We start from the raw sequence: 20177 nt of genomic DNA, 5'->3' as shown, positions 1-20177 counted from the left end.
GGCCGGGTCAGTTGAGATTTTTATGTGGAGCTTGCATGTTCTCCCCGTGTTGGCGTGTTTTTCCTCTGGGGGCTTTGGTTTCCTTCACAGTACAAAGACATGCGCTATAGGTGAATTGAATTAACTAAATTGGCCGTAGTGTATGTGTGTAAATGACTGTGTATGGATGTTTCCCAGTACTAGGTTGCAGCTGGAAGGGCATCCGATGTGTAAAACATATGCCTGATAAGGTTTCGGTTTATTCCACTGTGGTGACCCCTGATAAATAAAGGAACTAAGCCGAAGGAAAATGAATGAATGAATACGTGTTAGTTTTCAAAAATGTAAAATGGACCTAATGAAATGCAACAAATAATACCAAATGTATGAATACTACATATTTGTATGAATACTACAAAATGTAATTATTTAAGTCTGTTTGTAATGTATTAAATGAAGAGCCTATAGTTTACATTCAATGAAATTAAAAATGGGGTGGATAGTTTTTTTCAGTGTTATTATTAGTAGGTCTATAATGGCTTGTTTCCACTGAATGGTACGGTACGGTACGGTATGGTTCGGGTCTGTACGGGTCACCTTTATCAGGCTTGCGTTTCCACCACCAAGGGTACCCTTTTGGTGGGCGTGGTGTTCCACAAAAAGTTTCAGTCGATGTCATTCTTGCTCGAATAAATGTCTAAAGTAAAGCTGTACAGGTCGTTCACAAATCATATGAGAAGCACTTCTCACAAAACAGATGCTTTATACTCATAAATGCTTGTGTATAAATGTTTATTACTGAGTCATTCCGAGTTCATAATAGTCCAAAAAGCGATGATAAACATGACAGTTTGTTCGTAATTAAGGTTGTTGAAACGATTTGCTCCTGTGATTTGTCGGGCTTCTCCTTTTTTTGCGATTCACTCTCGCGTTTGTCCTTTTCTGAAATGATCAGATATCAAAGACACTTCAATAATCGCGCACACGTTATTATCACCAGCTCAAAAAGTTTGTTTGAAAAAGTGGTAGAGTACAGTTTGGTTCTGTACGCCTTTTGACAGTGTACCGTACCGTACCACTCAATGGAAACGGGCCATAATAATAACTATTTTTCCTAAATATTACTCTTAGTATTAGAAAATTCTGGGGTGTTGCAACCCAGTGTTTGATCAAATATGAACAAACTCAAGTGTTGGGTTAAAAAAAAAGTGTAGTTTAATTTTTATTAGAAATAGTTAATTGTCTATATTTGACCCAACACTGGCTTTTATCATTAGAGCTGTGTGATATGACCTTTTAAAAAATCGGTTTACAATTTAAATATATTTCTTTCTCCCATATGTACCATAGGTTATTAATCTATATAACCTTATCATAATTATAACAAATTTATGGGATAATAATGCTAAAGAAAAAAACTTGTGCATAATTTGAAAGGCATTAAGAGCAAAGGATTGGACTACTAGATTTATGTCTCCTTGTGTTAGCTGTATTTTTCTATGCACATGTTAGAGCTGCTTTTTCTATATGTGCTTATGCATGATTAGTAAACATATTTCCAGCAATCACTGTAATTAAGACATTATGCTGAATTTATTTTCGCTTTTATACAGGAGACTCTGCAAATCTCAATATTTAACAATAAATGGTTGGTTTTCCTAGTTTCCTTAGTCAGTACAATTATAAAAGGAGATGCTTCAATCCTGGTTTGTGGACATTAAATCAGGAATATTTTTTTTTTACATTAACATAATGGATATCCATACAGCAGTGGATATAAACTTGTATCCTGTCACATTTGTGTGCAAAGTTAAACTTGTGCACACTGTGCGATCGTGAACATTGTAACGACATTGTGTGTAACTCATCATTGCATAAAGGCTTGAATTAACTCCACAACAAATACATCAAATAATCATTGGGAAAGTTCTTACTGTAGTATTTCTCACAAACATTACATGCTTTTTATCTGACACAGTAAGAATTGGAAACACACTCTGACAGGCACGGATTTGCTTTAAAGGCACAAGCCAGAAAAACAGCAACAGTGTGCTCGGAGCTGAAAATTCCTGTAATCAGAAAGGAATAATAAATAATATACTGGGTATTTTTAGCTAAAACGTTACAGACACATTCTGGAGACATAAAAGACTCATCTTAAATCTTAAAAAAGGGGTAAAATAGGTGCTTTTTAATTTTAATGTCAAAGATTTTAGATTTAAAGTAAAAAGGATCAAGTTATATAATGTGTTTTTTTAAGATGACATTAACAAAACAAATCAATTAATTTTTAATTCACATGTTAAAGTTTTTAGATTTCAAGGAAAAATAGCAAGTTATATATACATATACATATATTCTCCCTTTTTTTAAGAATTCATTTGCAATATTTGTGTGCATTTAACAACCTTTATTTGTAATTGCATACAAGACTTTTAAAATAATAATAATAATATAAAGAAAACCATTTTATTACATTCAAAGCAAACTACAGTGTTTATTAGAACTACCAGTGTTTTTAGATTGTAACTTGTTATAAATGAAGGTGAAAGGCACAATTTTATGCATTTCACACATTCACTTTTGAAGGATTAGCATTCCTAAAATATTTGCCATAATCTAGCATTATTTTTTAGTTGCTCATTGATGATCTAAATCCTAAAACGGGCAGAAATGTGTTTGTTTTGATAGCTTTTCACTATAGAAATTAAAAGTAAAATGGATATGCTGTAGTGTGTATGTCATTGATGTTAGCGAGACTAATTGACAAAGTTATTTGCTTTTGATCTTTTGGAAAATTCAATAATTGAGCCACATGGCTTTTGTTAATCACTACTCACCTCGACACTGTAAAGACGACTGACAAATTTACTTTAGCTGCTGGTAATTTTCATTCCACTGTTTACATTTTATTATCGTAATGAGCGAGACAGAGTTCTAGCATCCTTGTTGGAGCGCCCATCTAGCAATGGTTCAAAGCCTGCTTTAAGTGGGTATAAAAGTACTATTTACAGCTTATTTTTAGTATTTAGTTTATATTTGTTTGACAGGGAAAGCTGTCCACAGAAAGAACATGCATTTAAATACACTACCTGACAAAAGTATTTTCATAGATCTCAGTTGTAAGAGCACCAAATAATACTTGACTTCTAGTTGATCATTTGGAAAATTGGCAGAAGGTAGAATTTTGCCTTAAATCATCCGTTCAACGTCCAATACTGCAGAAGACCTACTGGAACCAACATGGACCCAATATTATCATAGAAATCAGTCAATTTTGGTAAAGGAAAAATCATGGTTTGAAATTACATTCAGTATGGGCCGTGCGAGAGATCTGCAGAGTGGATTGCAACATCAACAGCCTGAGGTCATCAAGACATTTGTGCTGCCCATTATATTACAAACCACAGGAGAGGGCAAATTCTTCAGCAGGATAGCGCTCCTTCTCATACCTCAGTCTTTACATCAAAGTTCCTGGAAGCAAATAAGGAGCTCCAGGATTGGCCAGCCCAGTCACCAGTTATGAACATTATTGAGCATGTCCGGAGTAGGATGAAGGAGGAGGCATTAAAGATGAATACAAAGAATCTTAATGAACTTTTTTGAAAATATATGATCTTGACACCCCCATTTTCTACTACTTTCAGTGGAGATGAGTGCATCTGACAAGTGTAGGACACAAAAAACTAGTTCTTGCATAACTGCTCGTGAAACCAGTAACCTTCTGTCGAAAAATCTGCTCTTGTTAGGCCTGAAAATCTGACAGCTTTTGATGTGAGGGCCACACATTAGTGAAACACCCCCCCTCCCCCTCCCCCCATGTGTCATATGTCTTATTCAAATGGTAAAGTGAGGAGATTTAGGCCAGCTTGTCCATAAAAGGAAACAAGGCCATTTTCCCTTAGGTTTCAGCCATAAAACCTATTTAGAAAAAGCTGTCCTCATTTTCCACTCAGTGAAAGAGCACTGCCAATTCTGAAACCCTTAAGATGAGCCGTTCATGTGCGCACTGAATGTATTTCCGAATTTTCATTTGAATGAAAAACGTCCCATTCAGCTGTTACTGTAACTCGATAGCATTGTGTGACCAAATGTACTGCTGTGTTTTTCCAAACGCATGCTCTTTCTGTGTTTTCAGGACTTATTTTAGTCGTGTTTTGCTTTCATCCCTCAGCATCCACCCTAGTCGCCACCTTATATCTTTTCTTTCTCTATTTTTCCCCGTCACCCTCTGATATATCTATGCTTTCATCCCATTAAACTTACATTTAGGCTGCAGTCATGGCCCACGGAAACCTGCTATTACTAGAAAGTACAACTTAAAACCTTATTCACGGTGGAGGGCCGGTGGTGGTCAAACCAGAGCTTTCCAGTTGCTTGGTTCCAGCTCTGGCAAACGCAGCATGGTAAAGCTCTAATGCACTTTTCTGGAGTCTGTAATTTGATTTTCAGTCACGCGCAAGGCTGATTTGCTCGGGCCTTTTTTAGCTTCTTCAACAGAAAACAGAATATTGTCACTTGTGGTGGTGGACTGCGTTTATGAAAAAGCTGATGTTAAAGCAAAATTTGAGCTTGCTTTTTGTAATAATTTTAGCAGTGGAAAAAAAACCAATAGACTTTCATTGGTGGAACATTCTGAACATTTCTTAGGGGTGTCATTTTATAGAGCTCGACCTGCATGTGCTTGGTGTTAAACTCAAATCTGTCCACATTCTGTCTATATCCTTGTGTTATTTTAATGTAATTTCAACATTAGGGGTGTCTCTGCGCACATTCAGCCATTTTGTTCATGCATACAACAGTGTAGACGTGAGGTGAATGTTGAAACAGACATCAAACTCGTCTATCTGAGTGAGATTACTTTGTTTTGGCATGGATCTGTTAGACATGGAGTATAATGTGGAAAATGAAATGAACCACAGCCATTTGGAAAATGGAAATCTTTGGAAACCGTATTGGTATAATGGCATTTTGGGGCCCTGCAAACATCTAAGCTTCAAAGTTTCAAGTTGTACTGTTAATGATGATAAATTATATAAATGAATACATTTGTGTCTAATTGATCCATTTCATTAAAGCCTCTGGAGATGAGGCAATGGTATTCCATACGAAAAGTTATTTTTCAGAAGTTATTCAGTACTCCTTTGTATATTCACCAAACACCCCATGTTTCTGGGAAAACATTGCTCAATTCTGAGTATGTTTCCCACAGGTAAGTGTACAAGACAAACCACCTGTAGGAAATGCCCTCTTTGCACCAGTGCACCAGACACTTTCTTAAGACACAACAAGAACACATCCAGTTGAAGTCAGAATTATTACCCCCTCTTTGATTTTTGTTTTCTTTTTTAATTATTTCCCACATTATGTTTAACAGAGCAACAGCATTTTTACAGTATGTCTGATTATATTATTTCCTTCTGGAGAAAGTCTGATTTGTTTTATTTCAGCTAGAATAAAAGCAGTTTTTAATTTTTTAAAAAACCCTTTAAAGGTCAAAATTATTAGCCCCTTTAAGCTGTGTATTTTTTTCTATAGTCTACAGAACAAGCCATCATTATACAATAACTTGCCTAATAACCTCTTACCTGCCTAGTTAGCATAATTAACCTAGTTAAACCTTTAAATATGACTTTAAGCTGTATAGAAATGTCTTGAAAAACATTTAGTCAAATATTATTTACTGTCATCATGGCAAAGATAAAATATATCAGTTATTAGAAATGAGTTATTAAAACAATTATGTTTAGAAATGTGTTGAAAAAAAATTCTCTCTGTTAAACAGAAATTGGGGAACAAAAAAAACAAAACAGGGAAGCTAATAATTTAGGGGGGCTAATAATTATGACTACAACTTTGTATAATATATAATTTTTGAAATCCTCATGCTTGTGTACAAGGCCTTGAATAGTCTTGCACCACAATATTTATCTAAACTTTTAGTCTTATTTACTCCATGATGTGCTTTACGTTTGTCTGATGCTGGTCTTTTTATCTGCTCAACGCGGATAAAATCCATTGGAGAGCGGGCATTCTCTTCATTGGCGTCCAAATTGTGGAACTCTTTACCCTCTGATATTCATAATGCAGAATCCCTGAGTATTTTTAAATAATCTCTTAAAACTAACCTTTTTTTAAGGTAGCTTTTATTAAATTTTTTTTATCTATTACTATTATTATTGTTTTTATGTGGTCTTTAATTATTTTTATTATAACTTTTTTTTTTTTGCATTCATCCCTGTATGTATCTTTTAATGCTGCGCATGTTATGCCTGTAAAGGGCCTTGAGATGCTACTTTTAAAGGTGCTACATAAAAATAAAGTTTATTATTAATTTTTTATCTATTATTACCCAATAATATAACACAAATGCTTACTTATTAATGCACCATAAATCCTATTGCACTACCTAAAAAAATTGAATAACTCTTCCCCATTGTAAAGCTGCCTTAGAACAATACATTACCTAACAAAAGTCTTGCCGCCAATCCAAGTTTTAGGAACAACAAATAATAACTTGACTTCTAGTTGATCATTTATTATCAGAAGTGGCTTATATGAAAGGCAAAGTCCTCTAGATTACACTTATTTTACCAAAATAAAATATGATCTTGCTTTGATTTTTAATTACTTAACTAGGACAGTAAGGTCTTACTGTGCTTAGACAAAAGTCATGTCACTTAACAGAAGTAATGAACAGTATAGAATATAAAGTCATGCTGCAGTGGAATAAGAATGAATATTGGAATGAATATTGTGTATGACTCCTATGAGCTTGCATCCATACATCTCTGCAATGACTCAAATAACTTTGTTAATAAAGTCTTCTGGAATGGCAAAGAAAGCATTCATGAGGACTCCTAGAATTCATCAAGATTCTTTGGATTGATCTTCAATACATCCTCCTTCATCTTACCCCATACATGCTCAACAATGTTCACAGCTGGTGACTGGGCTGGCCAATCCTGGAGAACCTTCTTTACTTTCAGGAACTTTGATGTGGAGGCTGAAGTATGAGAAGGAGTACTATCCTGGTGAAGACTTTGCCCTCTCTTGTGGTTTGTAATGTAATGGGCAGCACAAATGTCCTGATAGCTCAGACTGTTGATGTTGACATCCATTCTGCAGATCTCTCACACGCCCCCATACTGAATGTAACCAAAACCATGATTTTTCCTTCACCAAACTTGACTGATTTCTGTGAGAATCTTGGCTCCAAGCGTGTTCCAATAGGTCTTCTGCAGTATTTGTGATGATTGGGATGCAGTTCAACAGATGAACCATTGAAAAATCTCCCTTTTGACACGTTTATTTAAATAATTAACAAGAAGTCAAAATAATATTTGTTGCTCTTACAACTGGGATCGATAAAAATACTTTTTTCAGGTAGTGTAAGTTTTAAAAAAGCATAACACAAATAAACTTTAATTAAATGTAATATTCACAGTGAAAAACACACAGCAAACATCTTGTGCTCCCTTCGACTCTTTTAAAGCATGCATCAGCTGTGTATAATATCACTTTGTGTCACATAGAACCCACTAATCAAATCCCTTAACTATAATTCATCAACCATTAATATATCATGATTTTAGGCCAATAACATTTAAGAGGTTATCGACCAATATACTCTCACATGTAGCATTATCTGTATATGTAGTTTTGTCTGAATTGTGATGTCGATCTTGAAGTACTGTATGCGCATCAATGCTTGACAACATAGCCAGCCTATAGGTTTGTGTCTCCTGTCTTTCTTTACAAAAGTCTGTCATCCATAATACAACTTTATACGTATATTTTATACATGGAGCCCTTCGAAAGTCTATTGTTTTGACAGTGTTGTCTGTTTGTGAAATTCTCAAAAACATCAAGGAAAAATGTATAAACTTTTAGTACCCTAAGGCATAAGGCTTGTTTTCCTTGTTATCCAGCACTATCCATATGGAATTAGTTATGTGATGTCATCTCTGTGACATCAGTGTCTCTGCAAATCTATACAGTATGTGACCCAACAAACTAGGCATCTTGATCTGGATTTTTTTGTGCGCGTGTGCGCATGTGTGTGTGTGTGTGTGTGTGTGTGTTTGTGTGTGTGTGTGTGTGTTTGTGTGTGCGTGTGTGTGTGCGTGTGCGTGTGTGTGTGTGTGTGTGTGTGTGTGTGTGTGTGTGTGTGTGTGTGTGTGTGTGTGTGTGTGTGTGTGTGTGTGTGTGTGTGTGTGTGTGTGTGTGTGTGTGTGTGTGTGTGTGTGTGTGTGTGTGTGTGTGTGTGTGTGCGCTACACCATTTCATGGTCCTGGGGTGCACATGTGCATACAAGTGTGTATACAAGTAGAGGAAATGATGGCTGATGAGAAAATGAGATGGTCTTTGGATGGGCACAATGTCTGTGATGTGTTTTTCATGATGTCATTTTAGGCTTAGGTTTCAAAACCCGCGTCTCTAAATGACAGGATGTGGTTGCTTTCAAATCCATTCAATTAGTATTGAATCCATTGAAAGTGTTCTGCTTTTTAGGCTTGGTTGCTAGTTAGTTTTAAGATTTAAAAGAATGCAAACTAATCAGTCTAAGGTATTATAATAAATATTGTAAGTATACACCTCTGATTTATAAGACGTAATTAGCTTCTTTAATGAATAATTAATCATTTCCTTTATGTTGTACAGTTTCATTTTCACTCAATTGTTGTTCTTTGATTTTATTGCTTTTGGTTGATTGTGGCTGGCGGTCCTGTGGCTGAGGGAAGAATCAGCAGAATTGGTTGCTTCATATAAAAGAGCTGATGGTGACTGTTTTTAAGCCCAAACCAACAGTCAGACTCCATTTCTTAATAGCTCCTTAGTCTTTTACCTCCTAAAATATAATGCTTTCTATTTCTCTACTTTCTTTCTTTTTGTTTTATCTTCTACATACACAGTCCTTTCATGGAACAGCACAGAAAACAAAGCACAACTCGTGCTGTTTTTTTTTTTTTTTGTCTCTTTTTGTTTATACTAAACCCATTCATGGATCCTTTTTACATTTCCAGGTTTCTTAACAGCAGGCACACCGATACAATTTTTTTGGAACCAATCTGATCCTGATACCAAAATTCTGAGAATCAACCGATACAGATCCAATGTGGTATATGCCGAAGCATGCTAATAGGACTTTTAATTTGCCAGTAACCTGGGTTAAGCGCTTCCGGCGAATTGAATACCAATGCAAAATCTGGTGCATTTAAAAATCGGCGATCTCCACTAGCTGAGTGATATCCGATTTAAAGTGGGTCTCAGATTGTGCAAGAAGCACTGCATTAAATTACATTTCCCCCGTCATATCTTTATAATATGAGCTTTTATTTTACCCCAGTATATTCAATGGAGCTTCTGCGTTAGCCTGCCCATTCTGACGGGCGCGTGCGAGTAAACAGCTTTTTGTCTCGTTTTACGCTTGAGCAACTAAATAAATGCTACAGTTCATTTAACTGGATGTATTTTAATGACATTACAACATCGATGCTGTATAAGGAACCGTATAAAATGGAAAAAAGTTCACAATAACAGGTCACCGGAAGTGTATCAGCATGGGAATAGCACTAGCTCGGCATATACCCTATAAGCATAAAAAAAGTTAGTTCTGGTGATAAACTCAAATAATATATCTTCTTTGGTAAAAATTACAGACCCATAGGCCTACTGTATATGACAGATGACACAATCTAACTAAAAACATGATGCTTGCTGTAAACTAGGCTACATTATTTAAGCATTCCTTACGATATTGATCTGTTGTGGTCCAGCTTATGTTTCCTTTTTTTAATGTTAAGATTTTTCTTTGAAATCTGTAATAGGCTACCACTATTGACCCTAATCGTTGGTAAATTAACCAGCCTTTTTAGCAAAGCCTGATATTTTCCTGCAGGTTTGACGCAGACTAAACTAAACCGTCTGAGTCCAGTTTTACTTAATAAACATTCCCTTTTCTGTTCATGACTGGTTCATATTGCACCCGTCAGTTTCACTTTTATTAATTTAATGAAGTACTTTGACCACAATTAGCCAAGCTTTAACAAATATTCGCAGCACTGAAAGTATTCCCCTCTGAAGAATAAACTCACTCAGAAGGATGAGAGAATGATTTTACTGAGCGGCGCATGTCTCGTCTGCGCAGCCGGTGCCTGAATGAAGCGCTTGATGCATCACTGAGACACAACGTGCAGTCCTAAGGTATCCGCAGACACTTTTAAAACTTAGCAGCACAACGAGAAGAAATTAGTACGTTGAGGATCTGTCCGATGTTTTATTGAGCCTTTTCTAATTTCAAACTTCAGGTAGGCCTACTTTGTGTGTGAAGAGCAGGTAATAACCCTCTCTACTCCAGTGTTGCGAATGCGATCTGCTGATTTAACAGACACAGCGCAACATGATTTAGAAAACAACAATACACTCCTTGTTGAAGGTCGAAATTAACCCATTTAATGCAAAACTCAATGCATTTGTTCACTGATTATTTATACTAATAGGAACAAATAGTCTTGGAGAGTTTTTTAGTGTTGTCATGAATGTGACACACAGCTTAACTTGTGAATGAGTTGAGAATGATTGACAGGATATTCAAGTGGTTAAATTCATGTTCAGTTCAGCGCTTCCCACCACTGAACTGAGCATGAATTTAACCACTTGAATATTCATCTGTATACTGCACATTAAACTGTAGAATGGCTTCAGAACATTTGGGATATTGTAGGCCTACATGACAACTTCCTAGTGCCTTATAATAGGCTACCTTCATGGCTTTTGTTGGCTTATAAATTACACAGAATCTAGCACACGCGTAAGATCGGATTTGGATCAGTACCAGCTGGCCTATACCCGATCCAGCAAAAATAAGTGGTATCAAACTGATATCCAATTTAAGTATTGGGATCAGTGCATTCCTAGGCGACATCATAGTTGGGTAAACTTGGAGTGAAGTGAATGAGGAAGTACAACAATTTTTTTGCATTCCTATTTGCTCAAATAATAAAAGGAAAAACTCAACGAGTTATCAAAACTTTCAGAAAAAGGAAAATAAATAGTATGAAACTGATAACAGCCAGAGGAGAAAACAGCATCGCGTTTACTGTCTTGCCCATAGAGTGTGCATTAGAAACACGGCTTTAATTAGTTTATTTGTAATTTGATGCAAAGATGATATAATACAACTTTATCCTTTATGTTCTTGCTAAATTCACCATCATGGCCTCCCAATCACCCCCATCCACTCAATTGGCTCTATCCCTGTCTCTTCACTACACCTATAGCTGGTGTGTGAAGAGCACACTGGCGTCGTTGTCCTGAGGCTGCTGTTGCATCATCCAAGTGGATGCTGCACACTGGTGGTGGAGTGGAGAGACCCCCCTCATTAATAAGAAGCACTTTGGGTGCACAGCCATACACGATAACATTACACATTACATTACATTACATTTATAATAGTGCATAACTTTAAAAAAAAATTAAAATATTTAAAACTTTTAAGGATAAAAGATGCTGATGACAATTAAACGTGTCATTATGTTCTTGCGAAAAGGCTCCATTTTAGTCCTAAAGTTACTAATTAATATCCCAGATTGTCAGATTTCACAGTAAATGTGTACAGTATTTTACTTTACTTTTTAAATACAGTACTAGTCAACATTTAAAGTGTATCAAAAGTTTTTCAAGACAAGAAAGGATGAAAGGTCAAATCTTGACTACTCTAGCTGTTATATAAAGCATTTAGTATTGATATTTTTATTGGTACAGTATTTTTAAAGTTTTATTCAGTTTATTCAGACTTTGCTTGTGTGTTTAGTAACTGTACCAAATAATTAATATTAGTATAATAATATATAATAATATAATATATAATTGGAATTTCTGCAGCAAATTACAGACTCGTCCAGTCCTTCTCTTTGAGGGCCAATGTCCTGCAGAGTTTGGCTTCAACAAGCTCCATCACACTTGCCTGGAACTTTCTAGTGGCCCAATCCCAAATTGCACACTTGCAGTAAATGAAAGCAAATAGGGTGTTCCATTCATCCTTTTAGCTTTCAGGAGGTTACTTGAGTCAAGAGTTTACTTGGAACTAAGTCAGCCAAGCTCTATACAGATTTCTACCTGGCAGTCAAATCAGCATTACATCATAAAGTATCAGTGGAATATCATAAGCGTTTAAGCCAGTTAGTCTTACGATTGGTGTTAGATAATTCAGGTATGTCTAATTAGGGTTGAATAATTAAGCTATTACTGTGAAATCTGACAATCTGGGATACTAAACTCTGCTGGCCATTCAGCAACTGGTTTTGGAGTCCTCTAATTTTTGCGGGTTTTGTGTGCTATCAGAAGGTTTAAACTTGGAAACTGTGGTATTGAATATATTTCAGTTTCACAGTAGTAAATTTTTAATCGATGGGAGTTATGTGCACATTTTGTTAGCAAAGTCTCCAGCGAGTGCTTTCAGGTGAAACAACATTTAATATACATAGTTGTAATTTACTGACAAGCTACGCAAAATTATGTTCATAATTGTAGATTATTAATTGGGCTATTAGCTATGCATAGTTTGTTTCAACTTAGCCAAGACCACCTCATTCAGGCGGTCATGGACTAATTGTTGTGACGTGGATCTAAGTGCAATGTTCATGTATGCCCATACGAACAAAGTTAAGGTGGCAAACACGCCAGGTTCCAAAACAGACATCTAGGTGTGAAAGCACCCTTACAAATTTGTGGTGTACAGATTACCAGCCCTACACAGTTTGAATTCTGTGATTAATTGAAGCCTGTGATTTTGCTTGAATACAGTTCAAGCCATTGTTTTGCCAGGTTGGGTGGATAAAACAAGAAACTTTTATTTTTGTTTTTGTTTTTTGTTTTTTTTCTTTTTTTTTCTTTTTGTTTTTGTTCTTTTGTTGGTTTTCTGCTTTCTTTTTCTGCAAAGTGTATACTTAAACTATGTATATATACGATCATATGTACATGTAATCTTTCATCAAAGCAGCTCAATGTTCCGCAAAATATGTGGTAGGTCATTTTCAGGGCGATTATTACTTTACAAATCACAGATACGACAGACCCATGTATTATATTGTGCAAGTATGTCTTTAACCACTTAAAGACAGCCTTAAAACATGTAAAACGGCAAACTCCTGAAAAAAACCTGGCAAAAAAACGAGTGGATGTTAAAATATTGCAGGAAAAATCAATTGCTACTTCAGATTCAGTATGTCTTTAGTGTAATTCATATTGAAATGTCCTACAGTGAAATTCACTGTCAGTCTTCTAGTGGAATTTGCTTTGATTTGCAATGAGAAAGTCAGACATTGAGAGCTGGATTCCAACAGAACACTGGAATTTACTATAGTAGTCAACAATTGAAGAGGATCAAAACCTCTCATCAAGGTTATCCTAAAACTATTGAACAACAACCATTCTTGTCTTAGGCAATGAGGTACATACACACAGGCCTTTAATTTTCAGTCAGCCAGTTCTAGCACTTTCTACTGTCATGTTATTACAAAATTGCCACATTTAAGATCTGTTTTCATTAAAAATTAGTAATCCTTACTACCTGATTGATATTTGATAAAAGTGTGTCTCAGACCAGTCAAGAAGCACTGCATTAAACTACATTTCTATCGCTATGTCTTAAAAAATGGAAATTTATTTTACCCCAGTGTATTCAATGGAGCTGTGTTAGCCTGCTGCTACTGACTGCTCTTGCATTTACACGATCTTACGTCTTGTTTTATTCTTGAACAACTAAATGAATGCTTAAGTCTGTTTAACTGATTGGGTAATAATTACATTACAACATCAATGCTGTGAAAGTAATCTTATGAAATTGAAAAAAGTCACATTGATCTTTCACCGGAATTTTATCGTTGGCTGAAAAAACTATTTGTGCATATACCAAGGGCTGCTCGATTCTGGCTAAAATGAGAATCACAATTTTTTTGTTTTTTGTTGCTTAAAATCAAGATCATGATTTTCTCACACTTCTGTAAAATAATAGATATGTAAGGTGATGTAAAACAAGTGTTAATATGAGTAGGCTATTATTATTTTTATTTCTCAAATAGATGGTAAAAAGTTGGCCCAATGTAACCTTTGATTTGGCCCACCATCCCATCTGAGAAAAGAGGGATAATGATGGGGGCAAATGCCTTTAACTCAGGCATCATAGTTTTTATTTGACATGACACTCTTTTGTTTGTTTGTTTGTTTTATTACTGAACTACAGCATTAAGCAAACTGAAATGAAATGTTTCGATTAAATGTTGTAATTGAATCTGATTTTTTAAAAATGTAAATATAAGCACAAAATGTAAATACTCAACTGATAAAGAATGATGCAGAATACATTGGTGAGCAAGTCAAGGACAACACTTAAGATTTAACACAACAAATGAGATTTAAATGAGTGTTTTTTTTAATAGGTTCATTATAAAATGTACAAAATATACTGTATAGTTAATATAAAGCAAGGTTTTCTAGTGATTTTTAAATAATATTTAATATATTAGGAAATCATACATGAAAACTATAGTTAACTTCAACCCACTAGCCTCAATGAAGTTTGGATTTTGGCACTTTGTGAGAAAAAGTTTGTGCTTGTTTAAACAATGTGCATGCTTTCGGTTTCACTTTCACTGCTGAGTGCGCTCATTTCATGGCTGCCGTCACTTTGAGAAAAAAAAATAAAATACATGCAAATCATACTTCCTGCACTGCTCTTAAACGATCGATCTGTGTAACAAACTGAATGTTATTTACAACTTTATTACCTGTTATTCACAGCCTATGCAGGTTCTGTTCAGTAATGTAGACATCATTTGCGGACACGCACACATGCTATTGGTAATAAACAAGTTTGGCGTCTGTGAGTACGTCATTACATTAAGACAGAAATTACATTTTTGGGTAAATTATACCTCATAAATACAGTATGTGACACTTTTAAGACCATTCAGAGGTGTCCGTGTTGGTGATCACCATATATAAAAAAGTGTGAAGCCTTGATGCGACCACCTTCTCTTCTGACCTTGAAAATAATATTGGCTGAATCATTGAAAAGCTGAATTAAGATCGTGTGTAGGGCCGAATCGACATCGCAATCTTTTTTCGATTACATGATGTACCCCATTCTGAAAAACTTTGCTCCACTTCAAATTTTGACTACTGTAGTGTCTCCCTGTTAGCAGATTTCTAACAGCCTGTTAGCAGCCTCTGTCACAGTGAGACCAGCTTGCAAGCCTGGAAACTAAGATAAGTGGACAGATCCATTCTGCTATTTTAGAATCAAGTGGAGCTTTGCTATACGGGCTGGTATTTCCTCTCATTGTCTGAGGGAAGTGTTAGTGTGGACAGCTGCCGTGTGGACACATGCAATGGAGTTATGAAGGACAGTGGCACACTAGTTCCCTTCTTATTTCAAGCGGTTTATAGCAACTGACCTTTTCTTGCCTACTAGGATCTTCTTAGTTTGCGCTCTTAAATGTATTTTTATTTCCCATTTAATGGATTGCGTGACTGGCGTGCAACAGTTTACAGTGTGTGGGTAACGCTGGCACTCTCTGTTTCTTTATTTATTTGTTTATATGCCTATAAGACCAGGCAGCAGAGTGTTAATTAGACGTGGAATGTGGGAATTTCATCAACCTATTCCTCCCGTCACGAGGTGGCAACACGCACGTACAGAAAATGAATGGGGAGTTTTGTTTTCCATTGTGTTGTCAAGTTCATGGCGACTTGTTTTAATTGCTTGTCCGAAAGTAATCGTGGTATTGTCCAGATCTTCTTTCTTTTCAATGGTTGCCATGCATTGTTTTTTCTAAACATGCCTTTTCTTCGATAATTTTGTGCCTCTGCAGGAACAAAGGACTGCAGTTCTTCACAGATCGAAGGTGGGAATTGAGCCATGTTTAAGGCAGTTCTGAAGAAGGGTCGAGAGGGAGGAGGACGAGCTAGCAAAAGAGATGCAGGTAAGCTTGTTTAAGACTAAAAAGAAAGAAAAATGAGATCTCTAACTGTTTCTGAAGTTTTCTTTGCTGTTGGCAGTGGTGGAATTTGCTGGTATGCAGGGGTACATTGTTTAAGATCTTCTATATTATTATAGTAATCATATGGATTACATTTAAAGTAATTTAAAAAAAAAATGTGCTAGTTTCCGTATGAATTCCATTATACTTAAAATAAAGGCCAGGATAATCTTCAAAAAAGTTTTTTCATACACTGATTTGTCATGCAAAAAGGTTTATACTTAAAATATAGATAAAAAAAAGTTTTTATACAATTTTAAATATTTGCACAAACTCTCATTAGTGTGAGCATTTGTTGTTTTGTCTGTCTTCAGTCATTTTTGTTAATGTTCTGTCTTTATTATTTACAATTATATACAATATTGACACCTTGGGCCCTATCATATAAGATGCAATTAAGGCGCAAGACGTATTTGGCACGATTTGTTGATATTTTGCGACCAGCACAACCCTGATTTTCACATGTTGCACCAAATTATTTAAATAATAAATCCATTTGCACCACTTTATGGGCTTATGGGTGTGGCGGTCTAAAAAGGAAGTTTAAAGCACATTGTTGGCGCATTTCTATTTTGAGGATCTTAAATAGACTGCGCCATTGACCAACTGAAATGCTGGTCTAAAGGCCTTCTTCATCTCCAGGGGGCTTTTTCAGTTTATTCATGGCCATTTGCATAAAGTTTATTATTATTTGCAGTATTATTTATTATATGTATATTTATATTTATATTTGTTTTAATAAAAACAAGTTTAGATTTATCCATCTGTCGGGTTTTGGAGACGTATATATGCGTCACTATATGGGGCATAAGAATAGGACGTGTGTGGATTTTTGACCACACTTCATTATTATTGTTCATTTATTCGATTGCTGGAAATTAGAACTGAATTAGGAAATAGTTTTTAAACATCTTTGTGTTTAATGAATGAAATTAAATATTTAGGCTAATGAATGGATATCTTTAGTGAAGTAAGCTTCCACTGTTTCCTAATCCACAAAAGTAAAGCAGTAAAGAGTAAAAGTGAAGTAAAGAGAAAGTGAAAAGGCCGAATGAAGGAGGCTCATTCTTTATCCTTGCTCTGGAGTAAAAGTGTAGTAAAGAGAAAGTGAAAAGGCCGAATGAAGGAGGCTCATTCTTTATCCTTGCTCTGGAGTAAAAGTGTAGTAAAGAGAAAGTGAAAAGGCTGAATGGAGGAGGCTTATTCTTTATCCTTGCGCTGCAGATGGTCTGTTTTTTCACTAGTGAAGCATTAAGTTTTTCTACTTGCAAAGTCCGCCATGTAAATAGCAAATGTGCCATGGTGTGACACAACTTACTCTTAAAGGGAATTGGAGATGAGACTCTGATTGGTTTAATGCATGTTATGCTCAAAACACACCCATAACTAGGCCCAAACGGAATCGATTGACTAATTGACTAATATGAAAATATCTATATGATTTATTTACAATCTAGTGTGTAAAGTAATATTTTCTGTCTTTCAGTAGATATATTATTTGAGAGACTTGCTTTGTTTACCAAATAAAGTGGATCTAGATGAATATCCATTTTAAACATTATATAAAAGTGAAAAAGGTATTACTTTTTACTTCATATATTAAAGTTCTAGTTATGATACTCACAAAATAATTCTGCATGAATTCGCAGATTTTTACCAAATTCTGCGCAGAAATAGCAAAAAATGTCCGCAGATTTCATCTGGCCCTACCCATAACTCATTAAGTGAATAAACACAACCCTGTTAGACCATGCGCCAGAGCGCAAACCGCATTTTTACGTCCTTAAAATAGCTAAAGTGGTTTTGAACACGCCCTATTGCCTTTGTGCCATGCGATTTAGATTTTGCGCCTAGATCATTAAAATAGTGCCCCCTTGTCAACAAACCAAGCAGTGCAGAAACAATTGTGTGCATGGTTGTAAAAAAATGTGCTCTTGTTATTCTGTCACCGCCACAAGTGAAATTTTTATTTGCAGCTCTGGCATGGGTGGTTAACACACTAACAAGGATGTTACAGTGTGCACTTCTTGAGGTTAACCTGTAGTGGCACTAGCCTGGCCTTTGTTAAACTAAGCCCCCGTAAACCTCACGTCTATCTATGTCTCACCTTCAGCGTAACCCCTCTGGATGTGCTTGCACCAAAACAAGTGTGATTTAAACCAGCTGTTAGACTGTTAATAATATTTGTTAGGCCAGGGCAGTGAGGGTTACTTTTTTACAGCTCTTTCTAGATGGCCTAGGTTACACTCTGTGGCATGCCATCAATAAAAAACAGATTCTATTCATCCTGTTCTAAGTGGAATTTGAACTGGCATTTCCAGAAACTGGGATTTGGGCACATTAGCAAGCATGTTAACGGAAGGAAGCAATGTATTTATATAGCACATTTTAATGTGTATCGCCATACGCCCAAAGCACTTTACAGTCATATAAACAAAATTTGAATAAAAGCCAGCCAAAACAAAGTTCTTTTTGAGTTTGTTTAGGCTGTTTGAAACAGCTCAACAAAGCACATTTGGAGGAGTTCAGATTGGCTATTAAACTCTTTGAGCTTCCAGTGGTCCATTTGGGATTTTGGAATCAGTGGGTGTGTTTTGATACTCCACTGCCTTTTGAAGTGTGATTTATTCCACCCGATTAATTTCTCAAAGTTTTTATTTTCTTATTTATGTTTTTGAATTTAATTATAATACCTTGATCTTTCGTCCAAAAGCTTTTGATGTTGCCACATGGATCAGACAGGAGAATGGCATCCAAAACAACAACATTAGCCACATGACTCGACAATAAGAGTCGAGTAGAAGAGCTGGTGCATATGTATCCACACATGTACAATCGTTTGGTGAAAGTTTTTAAAGGCTTGGCGGGGGTGACACTCTAGACAAGAATCTTTGGAATCTCTGGAAAAGATCTTTTCTGTTAGTTTATTTTTATTTTTTGCACACCAGCAGCGCCATTCAGTCTGTCCACTTCAGATAGAAAACTGTGTAAAGTTGTGATGCTCTGCTGTGTTTCTTCTCATGTTGAAGGCTGTTTGCCAAATGTTTATGAAACTGTTCTCTCTCAGCTGGCATTGTTTTATATAGGGGTACATACGAGCAGGGTGACACATTTACAACCCTGCCTACTGCAGCAAAGGGCTGTTGGAGTGTTTTCAAGCTTTTTAAACTTTTTTTTTGCCTCAAATGATGAGCCAGTAGAGGGTTCAGCACCCCCTGCTAGCCTCAATTACATCACTCCCAACATTATTTTATCTTTAAGAACTGATTGGAATGTTAGAAGAGGGGTGTTGCTTACAAAATGGAGGAAGACTGACCAATGGATGAACGCAGAGAATAAGCAAGACAAGGCCTTATAGCCCTTCTCAAAAGGCATTTCATGTGACCATGTGACCATTGAAGTCAATTTGAGAGGGAAGATTTTGATGTTCGATAAAATATTTGGAGGGCAACACTTCTATTAGTTTTTTGCACATTGCCAGGTCTATTCAGTCTGTCTGCTGCAAATCTATGTATCTATGTAAAGATGTGATGCTCTGTTGTCTCTTCTCATGAGGCTATTTGCAAGATGTTTATGAATCTGGTGGAAAGGTTTTGATATTTGATAAAAGATTATGTGGACAAATTATTTTTTATTATTACTTGAAGGTTCAGTAGGTAATCTGCCTAAATGCTTACCAGTTAGTATAATATCTTCATCATCCAAAGCCACGCCTCTTGAAATCACGAACGTGCACAATAAAAATGACAGAGACCCACTAAATCATGTCGTTCGCCAGTTAGAAAAACTTTATAGTACTCTATAATACTACAATTCTGAACGTTTATATAGCACATTTTCAGTTATGTAGTTAGCAAGGAAAATTTGTCATCACTCTCCCATCAGTCTCACTCATCAGGCTCACTCTCTCACAGGCTTTTTCGGCGGTGTGCAGGAATTACACTTATTACTAAGCCATACTTGCATGCTATTTCAGACTGAATATTTAGAGTAGCGGTAAACAATATAGAGAGCGCATCACAGGTTGTTAAAAAATGAACCAATGTAAATGAAACTTCACCTCAGTAATGCAGGCTAACAATTAGGCAGAATAGCGCTATTAACTCATGTTTTGTTGTTAACCTAAACAAAATTCTACGATATCGATGATGTAAA

General features: G+C 35.9%; 1 protein-coding gene across 2 annotated transcripts in view; it reads left to right on the top strand.

Annotated features, from left to right (window-relative positions):
- Positions 1-20177, top strand: part of tanc1a (tetratricopeptide repeat, ankyrin repeat and coiled-coil containing 1a) — a 161150-nt gene that overhangs the window by 9032 nt on the left and 131941 nt on the right. For both annotated transcript variants that reach the window (XM_001920196.7, XM_005165845.5), the window contains exon 2: positions 15855-15965. In XM_001920196.7, the coding sequence (XP_001920231.2) occupies positions 15902-15965 (64 nt within the window). In that variant the 5' untranslated portion in view covers positions 15855-15901. The remainder of the gene's footprint in view (positions 1-15854; positions 15966-20177) is intronic.

Source organism: Danio rerio, chromosome 6 (assembly GCF_049306965.1).
Source record: "Danio rerio strain Tuebingen ecotype United States chromosome 6, GRCz12tu, whole genome shotgun sequence".
Classification (NCBI taxonomy): Eukaryota; Metazoa; Chordata; class Actinopteri; order Cypriniformes; family Danionidae; genus Danio; species Danio rerio.
The sequence above is the reverse complement of the archived record's forward strand: the minus strand, read 5'-3'. Positions and strand labels throughout refer to the sequence as shown.